This window comes from Myotis nattereri, assembly GCF_964212035.1.
Source record: "Myotis nattereri genome assembly, chromosome: 9".
NCBI classification, from domain to species: domain Eukaryota; kingdom Metazoa; phylum Chordata; class Mammalia; order Chiroptera; family Vespertilionidae; genus Myotis; species Myotis nattereri.
In genome coordinates this window covers 37108510-37129700 of record NC_138084.1, presented here as the reverse complement: position 1 = coordinate 37129700, position 21191 = coordinate 37108510, and the positions used below count along the sequence as shown (strand labels likewise).

Genomic DNA, 21191 nt, shown 5'->3' with positions numbered 1-21191 from the left:
TTTTATTTAGATTATAATTTTGAATCATGCATATTATAGGAAAATACTGCGGTTCAAAAAGTTTATATGATGATAGTTCCTCTTTCCCACTTCTGATTTCTAGCCTCCCAGCTTACCCCAGAAGTATTCACTCTTGTGTTTATGTATCTTCCCAGCCAAATCCACACTTAGCTGTCTGAGAATTGGACACTATAAATTACTAGAGGCCCGATGCACGAAATTCGTGCAAGGAGCTTGGCCTCCACCACCGCGGCTTCATCCAGAAGGAAGGACTGTTGAGGGAATGTAAAATAGACCAGAATTTTAGTACTGGAGGAGGAGTTCAGGGGACAGACTAGAAAGGAGCTACCAGGTCTCTCACTATTTCCATTTCCCTGTTTTGTTTCTTTTTGATAGCTATACAAAATCGTAATCCTGTGTGGTATCAGACTCTGACTCATGGTCTTAATGAAGAACAAAGAAAACAGTTACAGGATATAGCAACTCTGGCTGATCAAAGAAGGGCAGCCCATGGTATGTTAATTTGACCACAACCCCTCTTGAATGCAGTTCATGATTTGATATAGGTTTAAAATTTTATATTAAATTATTTTTAGCTATGTAAATGCTCCAGTTGTTGTAGGTGATAGGAATCCACTCTAACCTGAAGGAATGAAATGAAATGAATTTTGTGTTTGGCTACTTTATTGATTTTAAGTGTAGCTGAAGACTACTTTCATTGTGCAGAAGTTTTTTGGTTTTGTTTTTTTAAAATACATTTTTTATTGATTTTTTACAGAGAGGAAGGGAGAGGGATAGAGAGTTAGAAACATCGATGAGAGAGAAACATCGACCAGCTGCCTCCTGCACACCTCCTACTGGGGATGTGCCCGCAACCAAGGTACATACATGCCCTTGACCAGAATCGAACCTGGGACCTTTCGGTCTGCAGGCTGATGCTCTATCCACTGAGCCAAACCGGTTTGGCTGTGCAGAAGTTTTAAGGTTGCTCAAGCACATGGTGATGGCTTGGTAGTTGAAAATCTTATTAAAAGTGTAAAAAAAAAAAAATTAAAAGTTATGGTAACAACTCTTTAGAATTATGGTAAAGAAAATCTCAGATATTACCTTATCTCTTTATCTTTAAACATTCTAGCTAGTATGCATTTCCAAAAAGGACATTTTTGCCCAGCCTGTAAGGCTCATCGGTTGAGCATTGACCTATGAACCATGAGGTCACAGTTCGATTCCCTGCCTGGGCATATGCCTGGGTTGTGGACTCCATCCCCAGTCTGCAGTTGATCAATAATTCTCCTCATCATTGATGTTTCTATCTCTCCCTTCCTCTCTGAAATATATAATTTTTTTTTTAAGAACATTTTAGAGGATACTCTAGATTTGGAACTTTGTTCTCCAAAGTAAGTAAGATGAGCACATGTTCTATTAAACTACCACTTATTTGTTTTCTAGAATCCAAAATGATTGAGAAGCATGGAGGATACAAATTCAGTGCTCCAGTTGTGCCAAGTTCTTTCAACTTTGGAGGCCCGGCACCAGGGATGAACTGAGTTACCACTGTCTTTCCTGCTGTGTGATTGTAGTGATGAGCTTGTGTTCCTCCTAGTAGCGGTTTCAGAACTGGTTCATGTTATCCACTCTAAACTAATTGATCAATAGATGGACAAAAAAAAAAAAAAAAAAAAAACCACCCAAAAATACACACACAAAAAAACAGGAGGTCAGACCTGATCATGGAACTTGGCACTGAAAAAGAAATGAGAGGGATTTTGTGGGGGGAGGGAGGCAACTTGGAGGGGTGTATTTCCTATTTTTTTGAAGAAAGTAAGATTCTGACTGAAAATTCAAGTGACACTGTGGAAATATGAAACAAGAGGGGATGTCATGAAGGCAGCTTTTCTTTTTCTAAGGAAAAAATAGGCATGGGCTACAGGACTATTTAAACTGTCTCATTTACAGTATAAGCTCAAAGGTAGATGTAATTTCTACGCCTATGAGTATTTGTCCGATTTCTGTCTCTTCCTCATCTTTGAGTATCTATTTTCCATATGTAAATAAGGTAATTGACAACCTTATTCCATCTTCTTCTTTTCACTCATCAAAGATTGTTCCTATGTAGATTGGACATTTATTGTAGCACTACATAACTGATTTTTTAAAATCTGTAAATGAATTAGCACTTTCATATTGAAACAAGCCTGCTAGCCTATGTATAAAATAGCAAAATGTTTGCTGTTTATAAAAAGAAGGGATATAATGGGGTGGGGGGCATGGGTAATTCAAGTTATTAATTTAAAAATGAACTAGCAATTTTGTACCTGGTGACTTTGTGCTGCGCTCACCTCTGATAGTGACTTGAATTCGGTATGTTAAAAGGGGTTAATGATACTTCATTGCTGCTAAAAAATGGCAATTCCCTCTGTGTCCTGCTTTTCTTAAAGCTCTCAGTGTACAAGTGGATATTTGGATACAAGACCTTACTGTAATAAGAAAGGTGATATTTGAAGCATGTAAATTGGATATAAAGTTCTACTCTTAAAGAGTTATCAAGAGTTATGGCTAACCATCGATATATGCAATCTATTAAAATAACTTAATTCGGCTATTATGTCTTGATTTGATTGCAGTGTTTTCCTCATTATAAGAACTTTTTCCTTATTGGCCTGTTTTTATCCTGTACTTAGAAAGAGTGCAAAATGCACACTTTTAAAATTTGACATTCAATACATATCCTCCCCCCCTTACCCCTTTTGTGGTATCTGATCTTAAATAGATAGGCAGATGGCACAGGGTTCCCTCCAAAACCACTATTGATACCACTGCAAAAGTAAGCCAGCAACAGACAGTGTAGAGAGGTTGGCTTGCTTCCCTCTCTCCTAACTGCATGTTAAAAAATAAGCCTTTATTGATCTTAAACATCAGTCAGATGGGTCATACATTGGGTTATTTTTTATATACATGTATACAACAATATTTCAAATTGAAAGCAACATCTCAATGAATTCAAACTACTAAATGCTGTTATCTATAACAGATTAGAAAATTTATTGATATTTAAAATGCATAATGAAGAAAACTCATTGGTGTTGTGTTTTTCTTGTATGCCAATAATTAAGCCATTAATGTTGGCACTGTTTGGTTTTCTATTTTAACACTGAAAGGAGTGAAAGTATTTCCTATATTTATGAATTTACTATGAAAATCTTGCAAAAAAAAAAAAAAAAAAGAATTGTCTGTCTAAAGTGTGTGAGTGAAAACTGTTAATCAAGTATGTTTCTTTTTCCCCCAAGTTGGACACCATCTGTACACCCGAGGCAACTTAAGGGGATTTCACTATTAGATAAAATCAATAAAATGGAGTAGTTGTATATATGAAGCATTGTGTACAGAGGGGAGATATTGAATAGTATTAAACATTTTCGTCTTCCTTTATCTTTTATCCCCTACCCAATATTTAGTCTACTTTTTAAAATTTCAGACTTCACTGCTCTTTGAACTGATAGTTCCAATTTTCACATTGTTATTGGAAAATCATATCTAATAAAAGTTTTAGTTATTCCAGTGCATAGTATGAAAATTCTCATTTGCTGAGCTTTTGTTTCAAGGAAATGTATTGGTATGTCTTTGAGAACAAGTTTTATTGTTTTCTTTGTCAGACAATCCAAACTAATTTCCACTTATGGATTTTAACTGAAATTAAAGACCTTAAAATTAAACTATATTTAATATTAAATAGTGTTTAAATGGTAGTTTCTAATGCATCTAATATATACCTCAATTTTTTTCAGTATTTCCTTAAACATTATAGTTTCTTATAGATTATGAGTCTTGATATATCCATGTTTTTAGGTAAGGTTGTAGAACTTTTGAAGACTTAGAGTATTTACAAACATGTATTTAGTTGCATGTAGATTTTAACACAGTCTTTCCCACAATTTCACTAACCTATAACATTTTCTAATTTATAGAATTCTGATTTTGTATGGGTTTCAGTATTTGTCTTTTTTAGAGGTTGACATTAGTGTATAGTCTTGATTTTGTAAACTTAAGCTATCCATCTTTTTAAATTATTCATTTATCAGTATTAAAGAAAGGAAGTTTGTTTCTCTGCAGGTTATCAAATGGTGACTGTATGTTCACCTCCAGAAGAGACTATAGAGCAGGGTTGATCCACCTTGGCCAGTGTGGCTCACTGGGGGTTGTCCTGTGCACAGAAAGGTCGCTGGTTGGATTTCTGGGTCAGGGCACATGCCTGGGTTTCAGGTTTGATTGCCATTTGAGGCACACGCAGAAGGCAGCCAATTGATATTTTGCTCTCGTGTCGATGTTTCTCCTCTAAAAAACAACAAAAAACAGGATTGATCAAACAGCCCTATCCTTTATAATAAAAGGGTAATATGCAAATAGACAAAACAGCAGAACAACCAATCAAAGCATAAAATGCTAATGATATGCTAAGGCTAGTCAACTGCTTGCTATGATGTGCACTGATCACCAGGGGGCAGATGCTCCAACTGGTACGTTAGCTTGCTGATGGGGTCGGCTGATCGGGACTAACCGGGATGGGCCGGATATGCCCTGGAGCCCTCCTGTGGTCCCTCCCTGGCCTGATCGTGCATTGGTGGGGTACCTCAGCCTGTCCTGTGCCCTGGCAATCCAGGTCAAGGGACACACACACACACCTGCCCTGAGTGCACCAGGCTTTTAGTTGGTTATATGCTGCTATTCACCCCCAGATATAGTCCCTGGGGCAAGCATGAAGAAAAAGTCATTGAGAATTGTATTAATATGAATCTGGGACGATCTGGCATAATGCCTTAAGCATATAGTAGGCATTCCAAAGTTTGTAAGATGAATGACCTAAAACTACATTAAAACATCAGTCATAAAAATGTCAGCTCTGTTCTACATGTTTGTTGATGATTACCTGTGACTATTAATATCCCATCTGAATTTTAGCTTTTGCAAAACCTTGATGAAGTTAGCTGCCCTTGCAATAATGCTTTGGTACATGTATTTCTTACAAAGGGAAATTAGGTCCCAGCTAGATTTTTATCACTATGGGAGGAATAGATATCTTTTAAGTAATTTTATTTTTTTGTCTGAGGGAATTATCCAGATTTCATTAAAGTATGCATGTTAATTCCTTTATATATTAGATCTTACATGTATAGATTGAAAGTCACCAGTTACATTCTATTTGAATTCTGTATTGAAATGCTTCCTATCAGTCTTGTAATATTTCTTTCAAAATCCTTTTAATAAACTCAAACCAAAATTACAGGGGAACTTCCTCAACCTGAAGAATGGCATCAACCCCAAATCTAAAAGTTTGATTCCAGGTCAGGGCACATGCCCAGGTTGTGGGCTCAATCCCCAGTGTGGGGCGTGCAGGAGGCAGCCAATCAAAGATTCTCTCTCATCATTGATGTTTCTATCTCTCCCTCTCCCTTCTTTGAAATCAATAAAAACAAAAAACTTAACCTTCCCCCTAAGATCAAGAAACAGACCTTGCCAGTTTCGCTCTGTGGTTAGAGCTTCAGCAGCTCATGGACTGAAGGGTTTCAGGTTTGATCGTGTTCAAGGACACACCTCATTTGCTGCTTGATCCCCAGTTGGGGCAAGTGCAGGAGGCAACCCATCAATGTTTCTGTCTCTCCCCCTCCCACTCTAGAAATCAATTGAGGGGGCAAGGGAGGGAAATCCCAGTGAAGATTAACAAAAGAACCAGATGAGGATGCCCCCCTGTTGCCACTTTCATTCAACATTTGCATGAGGTTCTAGCCAGGGGAATTAGGCAAGAAGAGGAAATAAGATATCTAGATGGGAAAGGCAGAAGTGGGTTCACAGATGACAAATCTTACAGAAGACCCTAAGAAATCCATGCAAAAAGAACTAATGACTTGCCGAAACTGGTTTGGCTCAGTGGATGGGGCGTCGGCCTGCAGACTGAAAGGTCCCAGGTTGGATTCCGGTCGGGGGCATGTACCTGGGTTGCGGGCACATCCCCAGTGGGAGATGTGCAGGAGGCGGCTGATCCATGTTTCTCTCTCATGGATGTTTCTAACTCTTTATCCTTCTCCCTTCCTCTCTGTAAAAAATCAATAAAATATATTTTTTTTAAAAAAAAAAAAAGAACTAATGACCATCAAGGTTGTAGGACACAAGACCAATACACAAAATCAGTTGTGCCCTGGCCAGTGTGGCTCGGTTGAGTGCTGTCCTGTGCATGGAAAGGCTGCCAGTTTGATTCCTTATCAGGGCACATGCCCAAGTTATGAGCTGGATTCCCAGTGGGGTGCCTAAAGGAGGCAGCCAATACAGGTTTCACTCTCATGAATGTTTCCCTCTCTAAAAATAAAAAAATCTTAATTAGTTGTAGTATATAGCAATGAAATAAAGGAAACTCCATGTATAATAACATGAAAATGTACATATGGATATATTTAACAAAATGAAAAACAACACCATTGAAAGACCTAAAAATGAAATCCCATGTTCAAATATTCCCAAAGTTCATTTATAAATTCAGTGTAATTCCTATAAAATTCCAGCTACCTTTTTTGCAAGATTGACAAATGGATCCTAAAATTTGTATATGGAAATACAAGGGATTTAGAATAGCCAAACAATCTTTTTTTTCTTTTGCCAAAACAATCTTAAATGGGAACATGATTTAGTAACTGACAGTGGTACTGGCATAGGACAGATATGCTGAGCAATGAAATAAAATTTGAGTCCAGATATAAACTTAAAATTTGTGGTCTATTGAAGATAAGAATCTTTTCAACAAATGGTTCTATGACAGCTGTTTATTTACATGCTAAAGCCTGAAGTTGGATGGTTACCTCACACTATATACAAAAATTAAAGTGATTCAAAGATTTAATAAGATCTCAAAGTATAAAACTCAAGGGGAAAATGTAGGCAACAGTCTGTGACTATGAATTAGGCAATGCAATGGTTTTTTGGATAGCAAAGCAAAGCAGATGCAAATCCTAAGTATATAGGAACACATAACTCAATAGCAAAATACTTAAATGGGAAATAATCCAAGTAGACATTTCTCCAAAGATAGACACATTAGAAAGGTGCTCAACATCACTAGTCATCATTGAAATGCAAATTGGAATACAAATATTTCACACTTAGCTTGTCTACAATCAAGAATGTGGGTAATAGCCGAAACCGGTTTGGCTCAGTGGATAGAGCGTCGGCCTGCGGACTGAAAGGTCCCAGGTTCTATTCTGGTCGGGGGCATGTACCTGGGTTGCGGGCACATCCCCAGTGGGAGATGTGCAGGAAGCGGCTGATCGATGTTTCTCTCCCATCGATGTTTCTAGCTATCTCTCTCCCTTCCTCTCTGTAAAAAAATCAATAAAATATATTAAAAAAAAATGTGGGTAATTTACAAGTATTGGTGAAGATGTGGGGAAACTAGAAAGCTCATAAACCACTAATATGTAAAACGGTTACCCTTTGTGTTGTGGTATGGAAAAGTTTGAAGTTTGGCAGTTCCTCAGAAGATTCCATTCCTAGCTACACATATTCAAGAGAAATGGAAGCCATGTCCACATAAGAACTTGTACATGATTAATACTAGATTATAGCCAAATGTGGATATAACCCAAGTAGCTGTCAATTGAATAAACAAAATGTGGTGTATCTTTAAAATCAGATATTTAGCAATAAAAAGGAATGGAGTACTGTTACATACAACGTGGATAAGCCTTGAAAACAAAGTGAAAGAAGTCAGACAAAAGATTCCATTATATGAAATGTCTAGAACTGGCAAAGCCATAGAAGCAAAAAGTGGATTAATGGTTGCCAGGGGGAGAAATGAAGTGATTATTAGCCATTTGTATGCCATAAGCATCTATAGATGCAACCGGTGGAACTTTTTAAATTAAATTCAGAATATCGTGGCAGTTAACTGGTTAACGGGTACAGAATCTTTTGGGAATTAAAATATTTTTTATATTAACTAGAGGCCCTATGCACAAAGATTTGTGCAAGAATAGGCCTTCCTTCCCCTGGCTGCTGGCACCGGTTTCCCTCTGGCACCCAGGACCCAGGCCTTTTCTCTGGCCACCGCCATCTTTGTTGCATTAATTTGCATATTCCCTCCTTATTTGCTGTGGGTGCCGCCATTTTTGCCCTGAAATGACTATCAATTTGCATATTCCATCTTTATTAGATAGGCTAGTTCCACGGCCTGGTAAATATACTAAAAACTACTTAAGTGCCCACTTATAAGAGGGTAAATTTTTTTTTAATATATTTTATTGATTTTTTTTACAGAGAGGAAGGGAGAGGGATAGAGAGTTAGAAACATTGACCAGCTGCCTCCTGCACACCCCCTACTGGGGATGTGCACGCAACCAAGGTACATGCCCTTGACCGGAATCAAACCTGGGACCTTTCAGTCCGCAGGCTGACGCTCTATCCACTGAGCCAAACCGGTTAGGGCAAGAGGGTAAATTTTATAGTATATGAGTATCTCAATTTTTAGTTTTGTTTAGAGCAAGTCTCAAATTTGGTTACAGTTCTCTAAAATGTAATATGAATTGTTTTATACAAATTAATAGTTTTATTCATGTTTATGTATCTGTCACCAAATTAGGGGGGAAATAGTCTTGTTTTTTAATTCTCATTACCCTATCAAACATTTTTATTGATTTCAGAGAGAAAAGGAGAGGTAGAGATAGAAACATCAACAATGATAGAGGCTGCCTCCTGCAAGCCCCACACTGGGGATTGGGCATGTGCCCTGATGGTGAATCGAACTGTGACCTTCTGGTTCATAGGTCAATGTTCAACCACTGAGCTGCTGGCCTGGCCTATTAAGTCTTTTAATGTACTACAAACCTTCCCCTCTCCCCCCAATTACAGCACTTACTGTTTTTCTATAAAACAATATCAGTCTTATTGCTTATTTGGAGACATGAGATTTAGCACAAAAACAAAAATGTTGTTTCAAGAGTATGAGAAAAATGTTAAAAACAGTGGCTTCATTTATGTATTATGCACTATTTAACTCTACTGCCTAAATACTGTAGAAACTTGGTTTTCCTTGTTTGGGATGCTCTACTTTAGATTTAAATAAATGTAATTAGACGCCAAAATGAAGGTAGAATTTTGTGGAGGTAGCCAGTTTCAAAGGGACACCTGGAATCTTCAGGGGCTTCACAAGATTTACAATTTGTAAATTAAATTAAGAGTATATTTCCCTTATTTTGCCACTAAAATAAACCAATACACATTAACCACAATTAAATTTGGAGAACAGTACTGGGTGATTTTTCAAAGGTAGAATGAATGGGAGGGTTAACAAGTGGTGCAAGGGTAGAGTTGGTAAAATGGAAAACTTGCACTCATACTGGAATTATATCAGCTTGAAATAAGGGGAATCATGCAATTAGCCACTAAGAAAACATTACCAGTTGTAGTATAGCAATGCTTGTCATCATCTATACAGAGAACCGTTTATCTGAGATTGGAAAGGAGCATTTTAACCTAATCATACACTTCCATAATATATTCTAATTTTAATTAAGCCCTGATTAATGCTTTCAGTATAGAAGCTTGATGAGATTAACTGAATGAGTTTAGTCTACAGGCCAAGGACTCCCAGGAGCCCTATGAAACTACAAACTTTTTAGCATATTTTTCATCAGCATCTCAAAGGGACTGTATCAAAGTGCTTAAGAATTGCTATAGAGGCCATTAAAGTGAAAACTGAAGGAAGATGGGCTAACATATATTAAGTACAAACTTAGTGTCTTGTTAATTAAATAGTCAAACCTGGTTTCTCAAACATTTTCCACCTGGAACAATTCCATTCTCGACCAAGTTGTTGACAGAAAAAATGTCTCCAGTGTCAATGAAAACTTGTTTCGACCTGATAACCTTTTCATGCTAATATATCCAGGCAACAAAGAAGAGATGCTTTTGTTGCAGATGAAATCGATGATTAGCACAATTATAAAACATAAAGAGTGCTAATGTTGCTAAGGGTGTGAAAGTGTTCACAAAACAATCACTGGCAATTTAATAGGTAGCAAAACTGTTGTTGATTTGATAAATGAAAAGTGGTTAGCCAAGGATAATATTTTGGAAGCAGTGATATATGAAAATTTTGTTTAAGGCTAGTAGGGAGTGGTTTGATAAATTTAAGAAAAGAAGTGTTTATTTATAGATTAAACAGTACATAAGAAAGGTTAAAACAAGGAATCATTTGGAGGTCTTGAAAGGATTAATTCAATTTACATTATTTCTAATGGGGGAAAATGATTAGTTTTCAAATAAATCACTTCTTCAACAGCCTTCCCAAATGAATTAAGTTCGAAAACTGAGGTTCCATTGTACTTGAGCATATCTCTGATAGGCACTGAGCTGCATTTGTTCACCTGCATTCTCAGATATCCTGCCAATCACACCATGCCTAAGTGGTTTTATCTTACAGAAGAGGCAACAGATTCTGAGACAAGTGATACACGTACAGCCACATCTACCTATGCAGAGCAAGCTACTAGTTTGGTTTAAAATTCTTGAGTGTTCACTCATATGTGGAATCTAATTAACAAAATAAACTGATGAACAGAGTAGATTCAGAAACATGGAAGCATGGGACAGAGTGGGGGAATCTCAGAGGGAAGGCAGAGGAGGATGGGAGGTGATCAGCCAAAGAACTTGTATGCATATATGAATAGCCCATGGAGACAGACAATAAGGTGGTGAAGGCCTGAGGCAGAGGTGGGCTGAAAGGGATCAATGGGAGAAAGAAGGGGACATATATAATACTTTCAGAAATAAAGATTTTAATTAAAATAAAATTCTTCAGTGTTTAAAAATCTACAAATCCATGATTTAAAAATATTCAAATTTATTGCAAAAATAATTTAATAAACCCAAGTAATCCCAGAGATACTTTTAAGGATTTAATGCATTTATTTTTTCTACACATACTAGAGGCCTGGTTCACAAAATTCATACACAGGTAGGGTCCCTAGGCCTGTCCAGTGATCAGGGCTGATTGAGGCTTTCCGGCTGCCAGCTGGGGCCTTCCTTCCCCAGCTGCTGGCTGCCGGCCAGGGCCTTCCTTCGCTTGGCACTGTCCTCTGGTGGTCAGCGCAAGTCATATAGAGCAATCAAACTCCCGAGGGGACACAGCATGTTAGCCTTTTATATAGATAACTAGAGGCCTGGTGCACAAAATTTGTGAACTGGGGGGGGGGGGGGTGGTGTCCCTTAGCCTGACCTGCGCCCTCTTGTAGTCTGGGAGCCCTCGGGGGATGTCCAACTGCAGCGGAGGCTGGAGACGCTCCCACCACCACCCCACCACCACTGTGCTGGCCAGCTGTGAGCCTGGCTTCTGGCTGAGGGGCACACCCCCTGTGGGAGCATACTGACCACCAGGGGGCAGCTCTTACGTTGAGCATCTGCCCCCTGGTGGTCAGTGCATGTCATAGGGACCGGTTGTTCTGCCGTTCGGTCAATCTGCATATTATCCTTTATAGGTATCATGGTAGAAATGTGCCAAATTCAACCAATTCTCCAGAAAGTTTTGTTACTGAAATGTTCTTAAAGACATGATGGTAATAGTGTTTAAAGCAGGCTAGTGATAAATTAGCCTACTGAGAAAATTGACCAAATGGTCCCGCTTTATTTAAGAGCCTGGACTCACATTGGTAGAAGTGAAATATTTCCAAGCCATTAAATCAAGATATAAGGGACAGGAAGTGATTTGGGGAAAATATGAAGCTTGGATGGATCACCCTGAATACTTTGTACATTTGAACTCTATAGTCACTGGTAAGTACTGTTAACACAAAGTTCCATTGCCTGTGACAAAATCAGAATTAAGATTTCTCTCTGAATCAGATTAGAATTACAGCATCCTATCCACCACCACCATTTAATTTTTACAACTACTCAGTTCTGGGGATACAAAGATGTCATGTAAGAAACAGACTCATAAAAAAAAACAAAACAAAGAAAAAAAGAAACAGACCCATAGCCCGGCTGCAGTGGCTCAGTGGTTGAGCATCTGTCTATGAATCAAGAGGTCACAGTTCAATTCCTGGTCAGGACACCCGGGTTGTGGACTTGATCCCCTATGTGGGGTATGCAGGAGGCAGCCGATCAATGATTCTCTCTCATCATTGATGTTTCTCTCAATCTCTCTCCCTCTCCCTTCCTCTATGAAATCAATTTTTTAAAAAAGAAAAAGACTCATAGAAATAGAACAGATTCATGTTCCCATAAGGGAAAGGGGTTGAGGGATGCTGTAAAAGGTGGGAGGGATTGAGTACAAACTGGTAGTTACATAATAGTCATGAGGATGTCAAATACAGCATAGCAAATATAGTCAATAATAAATATAGCAATAACTACGCATGCTGCCAGTTGGGTAATGTAAATACCAGGAGAAACACTGTAAAGTATGATTGGCTAACCACTATGCTGTACACCTGAAACTAACACAAAATAATACTGAATGTAAACTGTAATTTTAAATTTTTTAAAAAGGGGGGCTAAAAGAAAAAAAAAATGTCCTATGACTGCAATCTGCAATTAAAGGGTAATATAAAAATTATTAGTGTTTTAAGGAATAGTCTATAGGCATGGGACTTAGTAATAAATAGCTGAACTGCATCAAATATTCTGATCCCTTTAATAACATTTCTTTTTTAACATTGACTTGTTGCTCCACACTTAGTTATGCATTCACTGGTAGCTTCTTGTATGTGCCCTGATGGGGGATGGAACAGGCAATCTTAGCGTTATCAGAACACTATCCAACTGAGCTACCCGCCCCGCACCAGGGTTTAGTAACATTTCTGATTACCAAATACAGTTATAACACCTGGAAGGCTGAGGAAATATAAATTAAAACACTTTTTTTAAAAGTACACCTTGTTTTTCATTTGAATTCTTATAGTGTACTCCCATATGACAAAAGGAATCTATGCACTGGGTATGAAGCTGTTTTAAATGAGTCAATTCCTCCAGTTTAAATAACCTAATCCAATTTTTCATTTTTATAAGGGAGTAAAAAAAAAAAAATAACTTCTTTCAATGTCTAAGTAATAGTATTCAAACGAAACTCAAAAATCCCTATTTTCCTTCGAATGGCGTTTGGGCATCAATTATGCCCCCCACGCTCCACCAAGAAATAAGGTACCAGTTAAATTCTCAAACTAGGCTCCACTGTCAATCAAGACATTTAAATTATCCTCACTTGGCTATTTTTAACTTCCTTTAGATGTACCCCTTTGGCCACTTCATACCCATCTGAAATGCCTGACACCAAGTCCAACATCATCCGGCTCTCTCCAACCTTTGCAGGCAGAACGCGCACCTCCGGTAACGGGGGCCTTCGCATGCTCCTAACTCAATTCTGCACCTGAATGCCGATGTAACAAGCCTCGAGTCTCTGCACTTTCATCCCATTTTAACTCAGCCTGGCTGCCAACGCAAATGAACTTCCTACATACTCCAAAAATGGCTAGTATTTTCGATAGTTTTTGTTTTTGGTGGTTTGTTTTTTTAGATCCTCACCCGAGGATACGTTTTAGAGAGGGAGGGAGACGGAGAGAAACAACGGATCGGTTGCCTCCGGGAGGCGCCGGGCAGAGATCGACCACAACCTAGCTTTGCGAACTGACCGGGAACCAAACCCGCAGCCTTTGGTGAACCGGGGTCCAGGACGCTCCAACCGCGCCACTCGGGCAGCTTAAATTGGGGCGGAGACCTACAAATCATTGCCTAAACCTAACACGATGTATTCACGCTCACTACGTTCAGGGAGCCCGAGGCAATGCTTTCCTTTAATTCGCGACACATACAAAAGATAAAGTGAAAAAGGAGCATTACGGACGACTTCAAATCCTGAACCTGAACAACACGGGGGCGATCAAAGATCCGCATTATCTCCCAACGAAGTCCCAAACCATCCCCGGCTGCCAAGCTCCTCCGACGCTTCGGCAGGGGTAGGAGGCTCACCCTCCCGCCGGACTGTCGATGCCCCGGAGACTGGACAGGCGCGGAGAGGGTTGGCAGTCGCGGACTGGCATACGGCAGCTCTCAGAAAGCAAAGCCCTCATCCAGGCCCAAAGGCCTCAGCTGACACCGAGAGCCCCCAGGGAGCTGCTAGGCATCCATCCCATCCTGTCCTATCCCTCCCAACCTCTTCCCTCCCAACCGGGCGATGCTCGGCTATCGCCAGGCAAAGCGGAACCCGTCCCCAGAACGTGCTCCAGTAAGCCCACCGGGAGAGCCCAGAGCACCCGCCAGCCCCTGTGGGGAAAATGGCGTCAGTCACCCCTTCTCCCTCCCGGCTAGTCACAAGGACCAGCCTCCCTCCCTCGCTACAAAATGGCGCCTCCCGCTGGGGCCCCGGAATCTGCATATTTCACTTGCCAGCGAGGCGGTGCCGATCTGGGATGAGCTGTTCTGCTAACCACTCAGACACAGGAACTTCGATTCCGCATTTCAGGCAAGCCACTCCGGCACTGCTCTGACGGCCTGACGTCACCAAAATGGGGCGGGGATAAGCTGGTCTCTCGCGTCGCCTAAATTTGAGCCAATGGCAAGCAGGAGCTGCCTCACGAGTGACGCAGTGTCAGCCCAATGGAAGCTGGGGGCGGGCTTCAGACTGGGTATGCGTGTTGCGGGGTTTGGGGGCCGGGCGGCTGTTTCCTGTCCTGGTGCATGGTGGTCGGACGAAGGAATTGTTGGAAAATTTTCTCGGAGGTTCGTATATAAATGTGTTTTTACCCAGTGTGCATTATTCTCCGCCCGGCCGCCGCCCTTAGCGCAGTGGCGCGGGCCCGCTCGGGCCCCGGGCCTGACTCCGGCTGCTCAGCCTCTGCCGAAGGCCCTTTTGATTTCACGGCCGGCCGCGGCACGGGCGCCCGGGCAGAAGCGGAGTTTATTAATAACCCGCGGCCGCCACTCTGAGGCGGCGGACCTTTTCTCGCCGAGGACGCCACCCCTCCCCCCCGTTGTCTTTGCGCGCCGCGCCCCGCCTGTTCCCCTCGGGGGACCGCCGCGGAGAGGGACGGGAGGGTGGAGACCTCTGGAGCCTGGCGGCGCCTTTCGGCCGGAGCTCCACGCGGAGCGGGTCCCCAGGCGCTCCCGCGGCGAGGCTCCGCCAGCTGGGACGGCGGGCCGCGGGCCGCACCGGGCCCCAGCTGTGGGGCCGGCGGCGGGACCGGCCGTGGGCCCGCTCGGACCCCGCCTGAACGTCGCACCTAGAATTTCCTCCCACCCAGATCGTGGGCAGATTCATTGTTTTTCTTCAGTTAAATAAAAAAGATATTTAGGTCACTGAGGCCTCGCACCGAATATTAGAAATTGTCAATTTTACCATTCCTCCTTTTTGTCGTTTTGGTCAAAGAGTGAATGAGTCCTTGTTGCTTTGTAACATGTTATTGTGGAACGTGAACCAATTTATTCCCTCCTCTTACAGTATTTTAAACGTTCTTCCCCCAACCCACCCCCTCGGAATTAACGAAGTTAAGCAAAAAAAAAAAAAAAATGGGGAAAAGAATACCATTGCTAAATCCATTATATATTTAAAACGAATTTAAGCCTTTGCTTTGGAAGTGTCTAATCAGCTGGTATAATCATTGTGGGATGTGGTGGAAAATTGTAGGTTGGAGATTGTGGTGAGCTTTGTCCTGCATCTTACTAAAAGATAAGTGGTTTGGCTGTAGTTGACAAAAATCTGTGCAATACTTAGTATTTCATTAAGTGTTTAGATGATAAGATGATCATCCAAACCCTGATGAGATGATCAGATTTGCAACTAATTCAGGTGTATGTTGGAAATTACCTAGCCTCTCCCACTTTTTTAAATAGCTTTATATAATTTTTTTATATAATAGCTTTTAATATAATTTTTATAGAATAGCTTTATATAATTCACATACCTTACAATTCACCCATTTAAAGTGTAATTATGTTGGTTTGGTATATTGAGAGTTATGCCAACCCATCACCACCATCAATTTTATAACATGTTCTCTCCAAAAAGAAACTACCCATTAAGTTACTCCCCGTTCCCTTTAATCCTCCCACCCGTCCCTTCCCCAACCACTCATCTACAGATTTGTCTATTTTGAACATTTCATATTCATCTCCAGGATGTGAACCTTTTTGATTGACTTTATCTTAGAATAGTATCTGCAAGTTTCCTTCATGTTACAGCATTATTGATGCTTCATTTCTTTCATGTATGGACATAGCATGTTCTGTTTACCCATCATCTGTTGATGGCCATATAGATTGTTTCCACCATTTGTCTCTTACATGTAATGTTGCTATGAATATTGTGTACAAGTTTTTGTGTGGACATATTTTCATTTTTCTTGGAGATTTTATATATATATATATATATATATATATATATATACATACATATATATATATATATGCACATATACCTAGAAGTAGAATTTCTTGATCATATAGTTGGTAGCTACCAGTATATTTAACCTTTTGAGAAACTGTGAAATTGTTTTCCGAAGTATGAGAGTTCCCATTTCTTCATATCCTTGCCAATACTTGTTATTATCAGTCTCTTTGATAAGTAGCCATTTTAGTGGGAATGAAGTGGTATCTCTTAGGGATTTTGATTTGCATTTCCCAATGGCTTATGGTATTGAGCATTTTTTTCATGTGTTTATTGGCCATTTGTATATCTTTTTTTTTTATTATTGATTTTTTACAGAGAGGAAGGGAGAGAGAGAGTTAGAAACATCGATGAGAGAGAAACATCGGTCAGCTGCCTCCTGCACACCCCCTACTGGGGATGTGTCCGCAACCAAGGTACATGCCCTTGACTAGAATTGAACCTGGGACCTTTCAGTCCGCAGGCCGATGCTCTATCCACTGAGCCAAACCGGTTTCGGCCATTTGTATATCTTTAGAGAAATGTTGAGTTTGGTCCTTTCTCCTTTGTTAAAATTGGATTGCTTGTCTATTACTGAGTTGTAAGAGGTCTTTATATAAAAGTCCCTTATCAGATACAAGATTTGCAAAATGTTCGTAGCCCTTGGCTGCAAGTGGAGATATTGCTGTGAAGTGAGGATTCATTGTGCTCCTCATAGAAAGATGACCTACCTGGCTTGGGGAATTGTACCTCTACTATTACTTCAGCTGTACCTCTACTATAATTATTTATAATGTACATGCAGTTTATGATCATGTGAGGAGAATTTTCTGAGTCCTGAGGTTTTCATCATTACTCAGTTTTGACATTTTTAATCTAATTTTTGCTTTTTTTGTTTTAACCTGAGGTTTCACTTAGTTCTGAGTCTTTTTGCTCCTTGCTTTATTTAGGACAGTGATTTTTTAAGATTCGGGTTGCGTGTGCCATTGCTCCTTTTTATGCTTAATTTGTGAGACAGTATTTTAAACTTTATGTGGTCCTGCCTGGGTAGCTCAGTTGGTTAGAGCTTCTTCCCCATACGTTAAGGTTGTGGGTTCAATCCCCAATCAAGGCACATACAAGAATCAACCAGTAAATGCATAAATAAATGGAACAAGTCAATGTGTTTCTCTCACTCGCTCTCCCTTTTCTTCTTTCTCAAATCAATAAAATTTTTTAAAAATAACAAACTTTCTTATACTGTCAACCAAAGTTATTTTGTTTTTTTAAGATGGATTTAGACTGAGAAATCGCCCTCGTAGAAAAGAAAATTTTGAAAACAATAATAAACTTTTCTCCATACTTTTCCATGGATCTGATCCCATTTTAAAACTGGGATAGTGGGAACTCTGCACCCTGTGGAAATAATTTGTCGTTAATGTGTAGACATGGGCACTTAACTCCAAACTATGTTTGTTGTACCTAAAATACCACTGTACTCAGCACTTAACTTTGACTAGGCACTAAATTGAATAATTTATTGAGTGGTTTACAAATGTACATAAATGTATTACCTTCCCTATAAACTTAAGTCAAGTACTGGAGTTATCCCTATTTTGCAAGTGAGTCAACTGAGGTGAGAGTGACTTGTCCAACTATTACACAGCAGAGCTGTGACTTGAAGAAAGCCCAGTCTATCAACCTACCAGGTACCCACCTCTTTAACTTTTAAAATACAATCTGTATTTCCTAGAATGATACGGTATTTTGAGTACTATACTTAATATGCCATAGCGTGTATGTTAATGTGCTATTTGTACACATTTTTAAGTTAAATAATAATGAAAGCATTTGGCCTAGTATTGTAAACACAGAGATTTATAAAATATGAAGTAATGGTCACAAGAAATTGGAATCATTAAAATGAATGACACTTTATACATGCTATATACACATAATACAGTGGCATATTGTGAAAAGTGAGACGCAATGAAAAGAGTATTGGGATAAAAAAAGACCTAATTTTTAATCCCATCAAGTTAATAGAGGACAATTTTAAAGCATTCTGCAATATGAGATGTTAAACCCATTAGATATTTATTGAACGTACAATCTGAGGAGTCAAAATTCCAGAGACTCAGAGGACACAGCACATACTTAGAAGGACAGAGTCTAATGGGCAGAATGGATCAGGTAGTGAGGGGCTAGTGACAATTAAAGGCTGTTCCCTGTGTTTGGACTGCCCTTTATACTCTTCTACCCCTAGGAAATGCTTATTTATCTTTTTATGCCCAAACTTATATGTCCTAGTCTTTGTATCCCTGAGGCAAAGCTAGGTGTTGCTTTCTCTATTAATGCTTCTTTTTGTTTATAATAACTACTTTTAGTTTTTAAAATCATAGACATTATCATGGTGAAATTTTTTTTTTTAACTTACAGAAGATATACAGTAAATATTGAGTCCTTTCCCCACTCACCTTCAGTCTCCTAGTCCCACTTCTGGGAGGTAACCACTTGTATTTTTAAATGTAGATATTTATATATTAAAAAAAACAAACATGAATTCTCAGTTACGGGGAAATAAACTTTCCTCTATCCTCAAAGTTCTTCGGGCTGGTTGAATAATCAAACAGACATGATACAGATTAGCAAGAGAAAAATAACCAAATTTAATACATACCCCCCCAAATATGAAAGAGAAACCCCCACATGATAGTGGTTCAGAGAGAGGAAGGGGAATTGAGGTATATAAGATACCCTGAGCTAGGAATGAGATCATGTACCTTGGGGGCTTCAAAGAGTTATTGCAGAATGATAAGAACATGTGTATTTTATAGAAGTTTGTATTTGCCAGCAATCTGTGTCCAGGAAATAGTTGTTTCTTCATCTTTCAGTTGGTATAGATTTTTTTTCCATTAGGATCAAAACTATAGGTACTGAAGCCTTTCTGGAGAAATTTATAATAGTTGACCAGCTTTCAGACAAGAGAGAACTTTTATTTATTTCAGATATGTGAGCTACCTGTTGATGCTACATATTGGAGTTATTTGGAGATTTGTAAATGAAAGAAAAGGACAAATGCTTACGTTATGATAAAAACTTAGACATTTATTTTGTTTTATTTTATTTTGAGAGTACATTTATTAAAACTGAGGACAGTAAAACAAAGGAAGGACTTAAGGTAGAAGAAACAACAGGAGAGAGCGTGGTTTCACAGATCAATGCTCAACCACTGAGTTACATCAGCCAGGCCATATTGTGCTTTTAAATATTGACATTGAAAATCAGATCTTTAGATCTGTAAAGGTCCTCAAGAGATACCCTTTTCCAGTTCCCTGGCCCAGGACAGCTAAATTATCCCAACTCCTGTTTGAGACCACTCAGAGTCCACATAGGTAAAGGAACTAGAGATAGGAAAAGGAAGGAAGGGGGTTATGGTGGTGATTGGTACAAAAGCCATTCATTCATCTATTTATTCTGCACCTATTGTATATCTTCTAAGTGCCAACTATTTATTAGGTACTTAAGTCAGCAGTGATCAAACAGATAAAAATCCCTATCTGTCCTAGTGAAGGGGGAAATAGACAAAATAAAAAGTAAGTGCATGTAATATGTCAATAATACTATGCAGAAATATGAAGGAGGGCAGAGGGGTAGGGATGTCATGGTTGGGGTAGGAGGTGCAGTTTGAAATAAAATGAACAAGGAAGCTCTCATTGGAGTGGCATTGAACAAAGACTTGAAGAAGAGGGAATAATAATGAAAATGCTGGAAAGAATGTTTGAGGCAGAAGGAACATCAAATGTAAATGTCCTGAGGCAGCAAAACACCAAGTATGTTTGAGGAAAAGCAAGGACATCAGTGTGGCTGAAATAGAAGGAATGAGATGAAGAGCAGCAGGAATTGAAGGGCAAGATCATTGGCCTTATAGGCTAGTATAAGGACTTTGGCTTTACTTTGAGAAGTCATCAGAAGGTTTTGAGCCTGCTGTATTGAGAGGAGATTGTAGGGAGGTCACAGCAGGAGCAGGGAGATAGGATGTTTTTGCAGTAATGTTGGTGAGAGATGGTAGTGGCTTGGATCAGGGAAGTAATGGTGAAAATTGTGAGAAGTGGCCAGATTCAGGATAGATTTCTGAAGACTGAGTCAACAGATTGCTAGTGGATTATAAGTGGGAATCTTCAATCATGTTAAACCCAAAGAACTCTAATTATGGGAATTTTAGACATGGCCCAAAACTGATAGACAAGACTTGTCAGTGTGTTCAATAATTCACTGGTGAATTATGAAAAGCATGCCTTGGACTTTGGGTTCATATTCTTACCCTGCATATTCAGTGAAATTTCAGCTTATTTCAAACATTGTTTACTTCTTAGCATTTTTTTAAGATTCATAAATATTCTTTTTAGCTTTTATTTCCTATGCATTGTTCTTTGTTCTCAAGTGTCTATATTTTTCTTCAAGGTAAAAAATGTTGTTAGCCCAAATAAATCGAGATTCTCAGGGAATGACAGAGTTTCCTGGAGGAGGAATGGAGGCTCAGCATGTTACCCTGTGCCTGACAGAGGCAGTAACTGTGGCAGGTGAGCAGTCTTGTTTGAAGGGATCGTGTGGGCTTGGAAATACCATTTATCTTAAGGGAAAATTTAAAAATCACAACACCGTGTTTACTTCCCTCTTCTTGTTTATCTAAAGACAACCCAAAGCTAAGCCTTTGGATGGCATTTTTATCTTCATGTGGATGCTGGGTATGGCAGGGCAGGGAAACGTTTTTTAAGTACTAGAAAAAGTCCCATTTGAGTCTAAATCAGTCTGC

General features: G+C 39.5%; 2 protein-coding genes across 4 annotated transcripts in view; both read left to right on the top strand.

Annotated features, from left to right (window-relative positions):
- Window positions 1-1755, top strand: part of IPO7 (importin 7) — a 61566-nt gene extending 59811 nt beyond the window's left edge. The window contains exons 24-25 of the mRNA XM_081099099.1: window positions 397-513; window positions 1450-1755. Coding sequence (XP_080955225.1) covers window positions 397-513; window positions 1450-1547 — 215 coding nt within the window. The 3' untranslated portion in view covers window positions 1548-1755. The remainder of the gene's footprint in view (window positions 1-396; window positions 514-1449) is intronic.
- A 12876-nt stretch (window positions 1756-14631) lies between these two features.
- ZNF143 (zinc finger protein 143) overlaps window positions 14632-21191 on the top strand; it is a gene marked incomplete at its 5' end in the record, with an annotated part of 32712 nt that continues 26152 nt past the window's right edge. For 2 of the 3 annotated variants that reach the window (XM_081099097.1, XM_081099096.1), the window contains 2 exons: window positions 14681-14754; window positions 20840-20958. In XM_081099097.1, the coding sequence (XP_080955223.1) occupies window positions 20847-20958 (112 nt within the window). Of the gene's footprint in view, window positions 14759-20839; window positions 20959-21191 lie in introns of all 3 variants that reach the window. The other variant, XM_081099098.1, reaches the window with a different exon arrangement.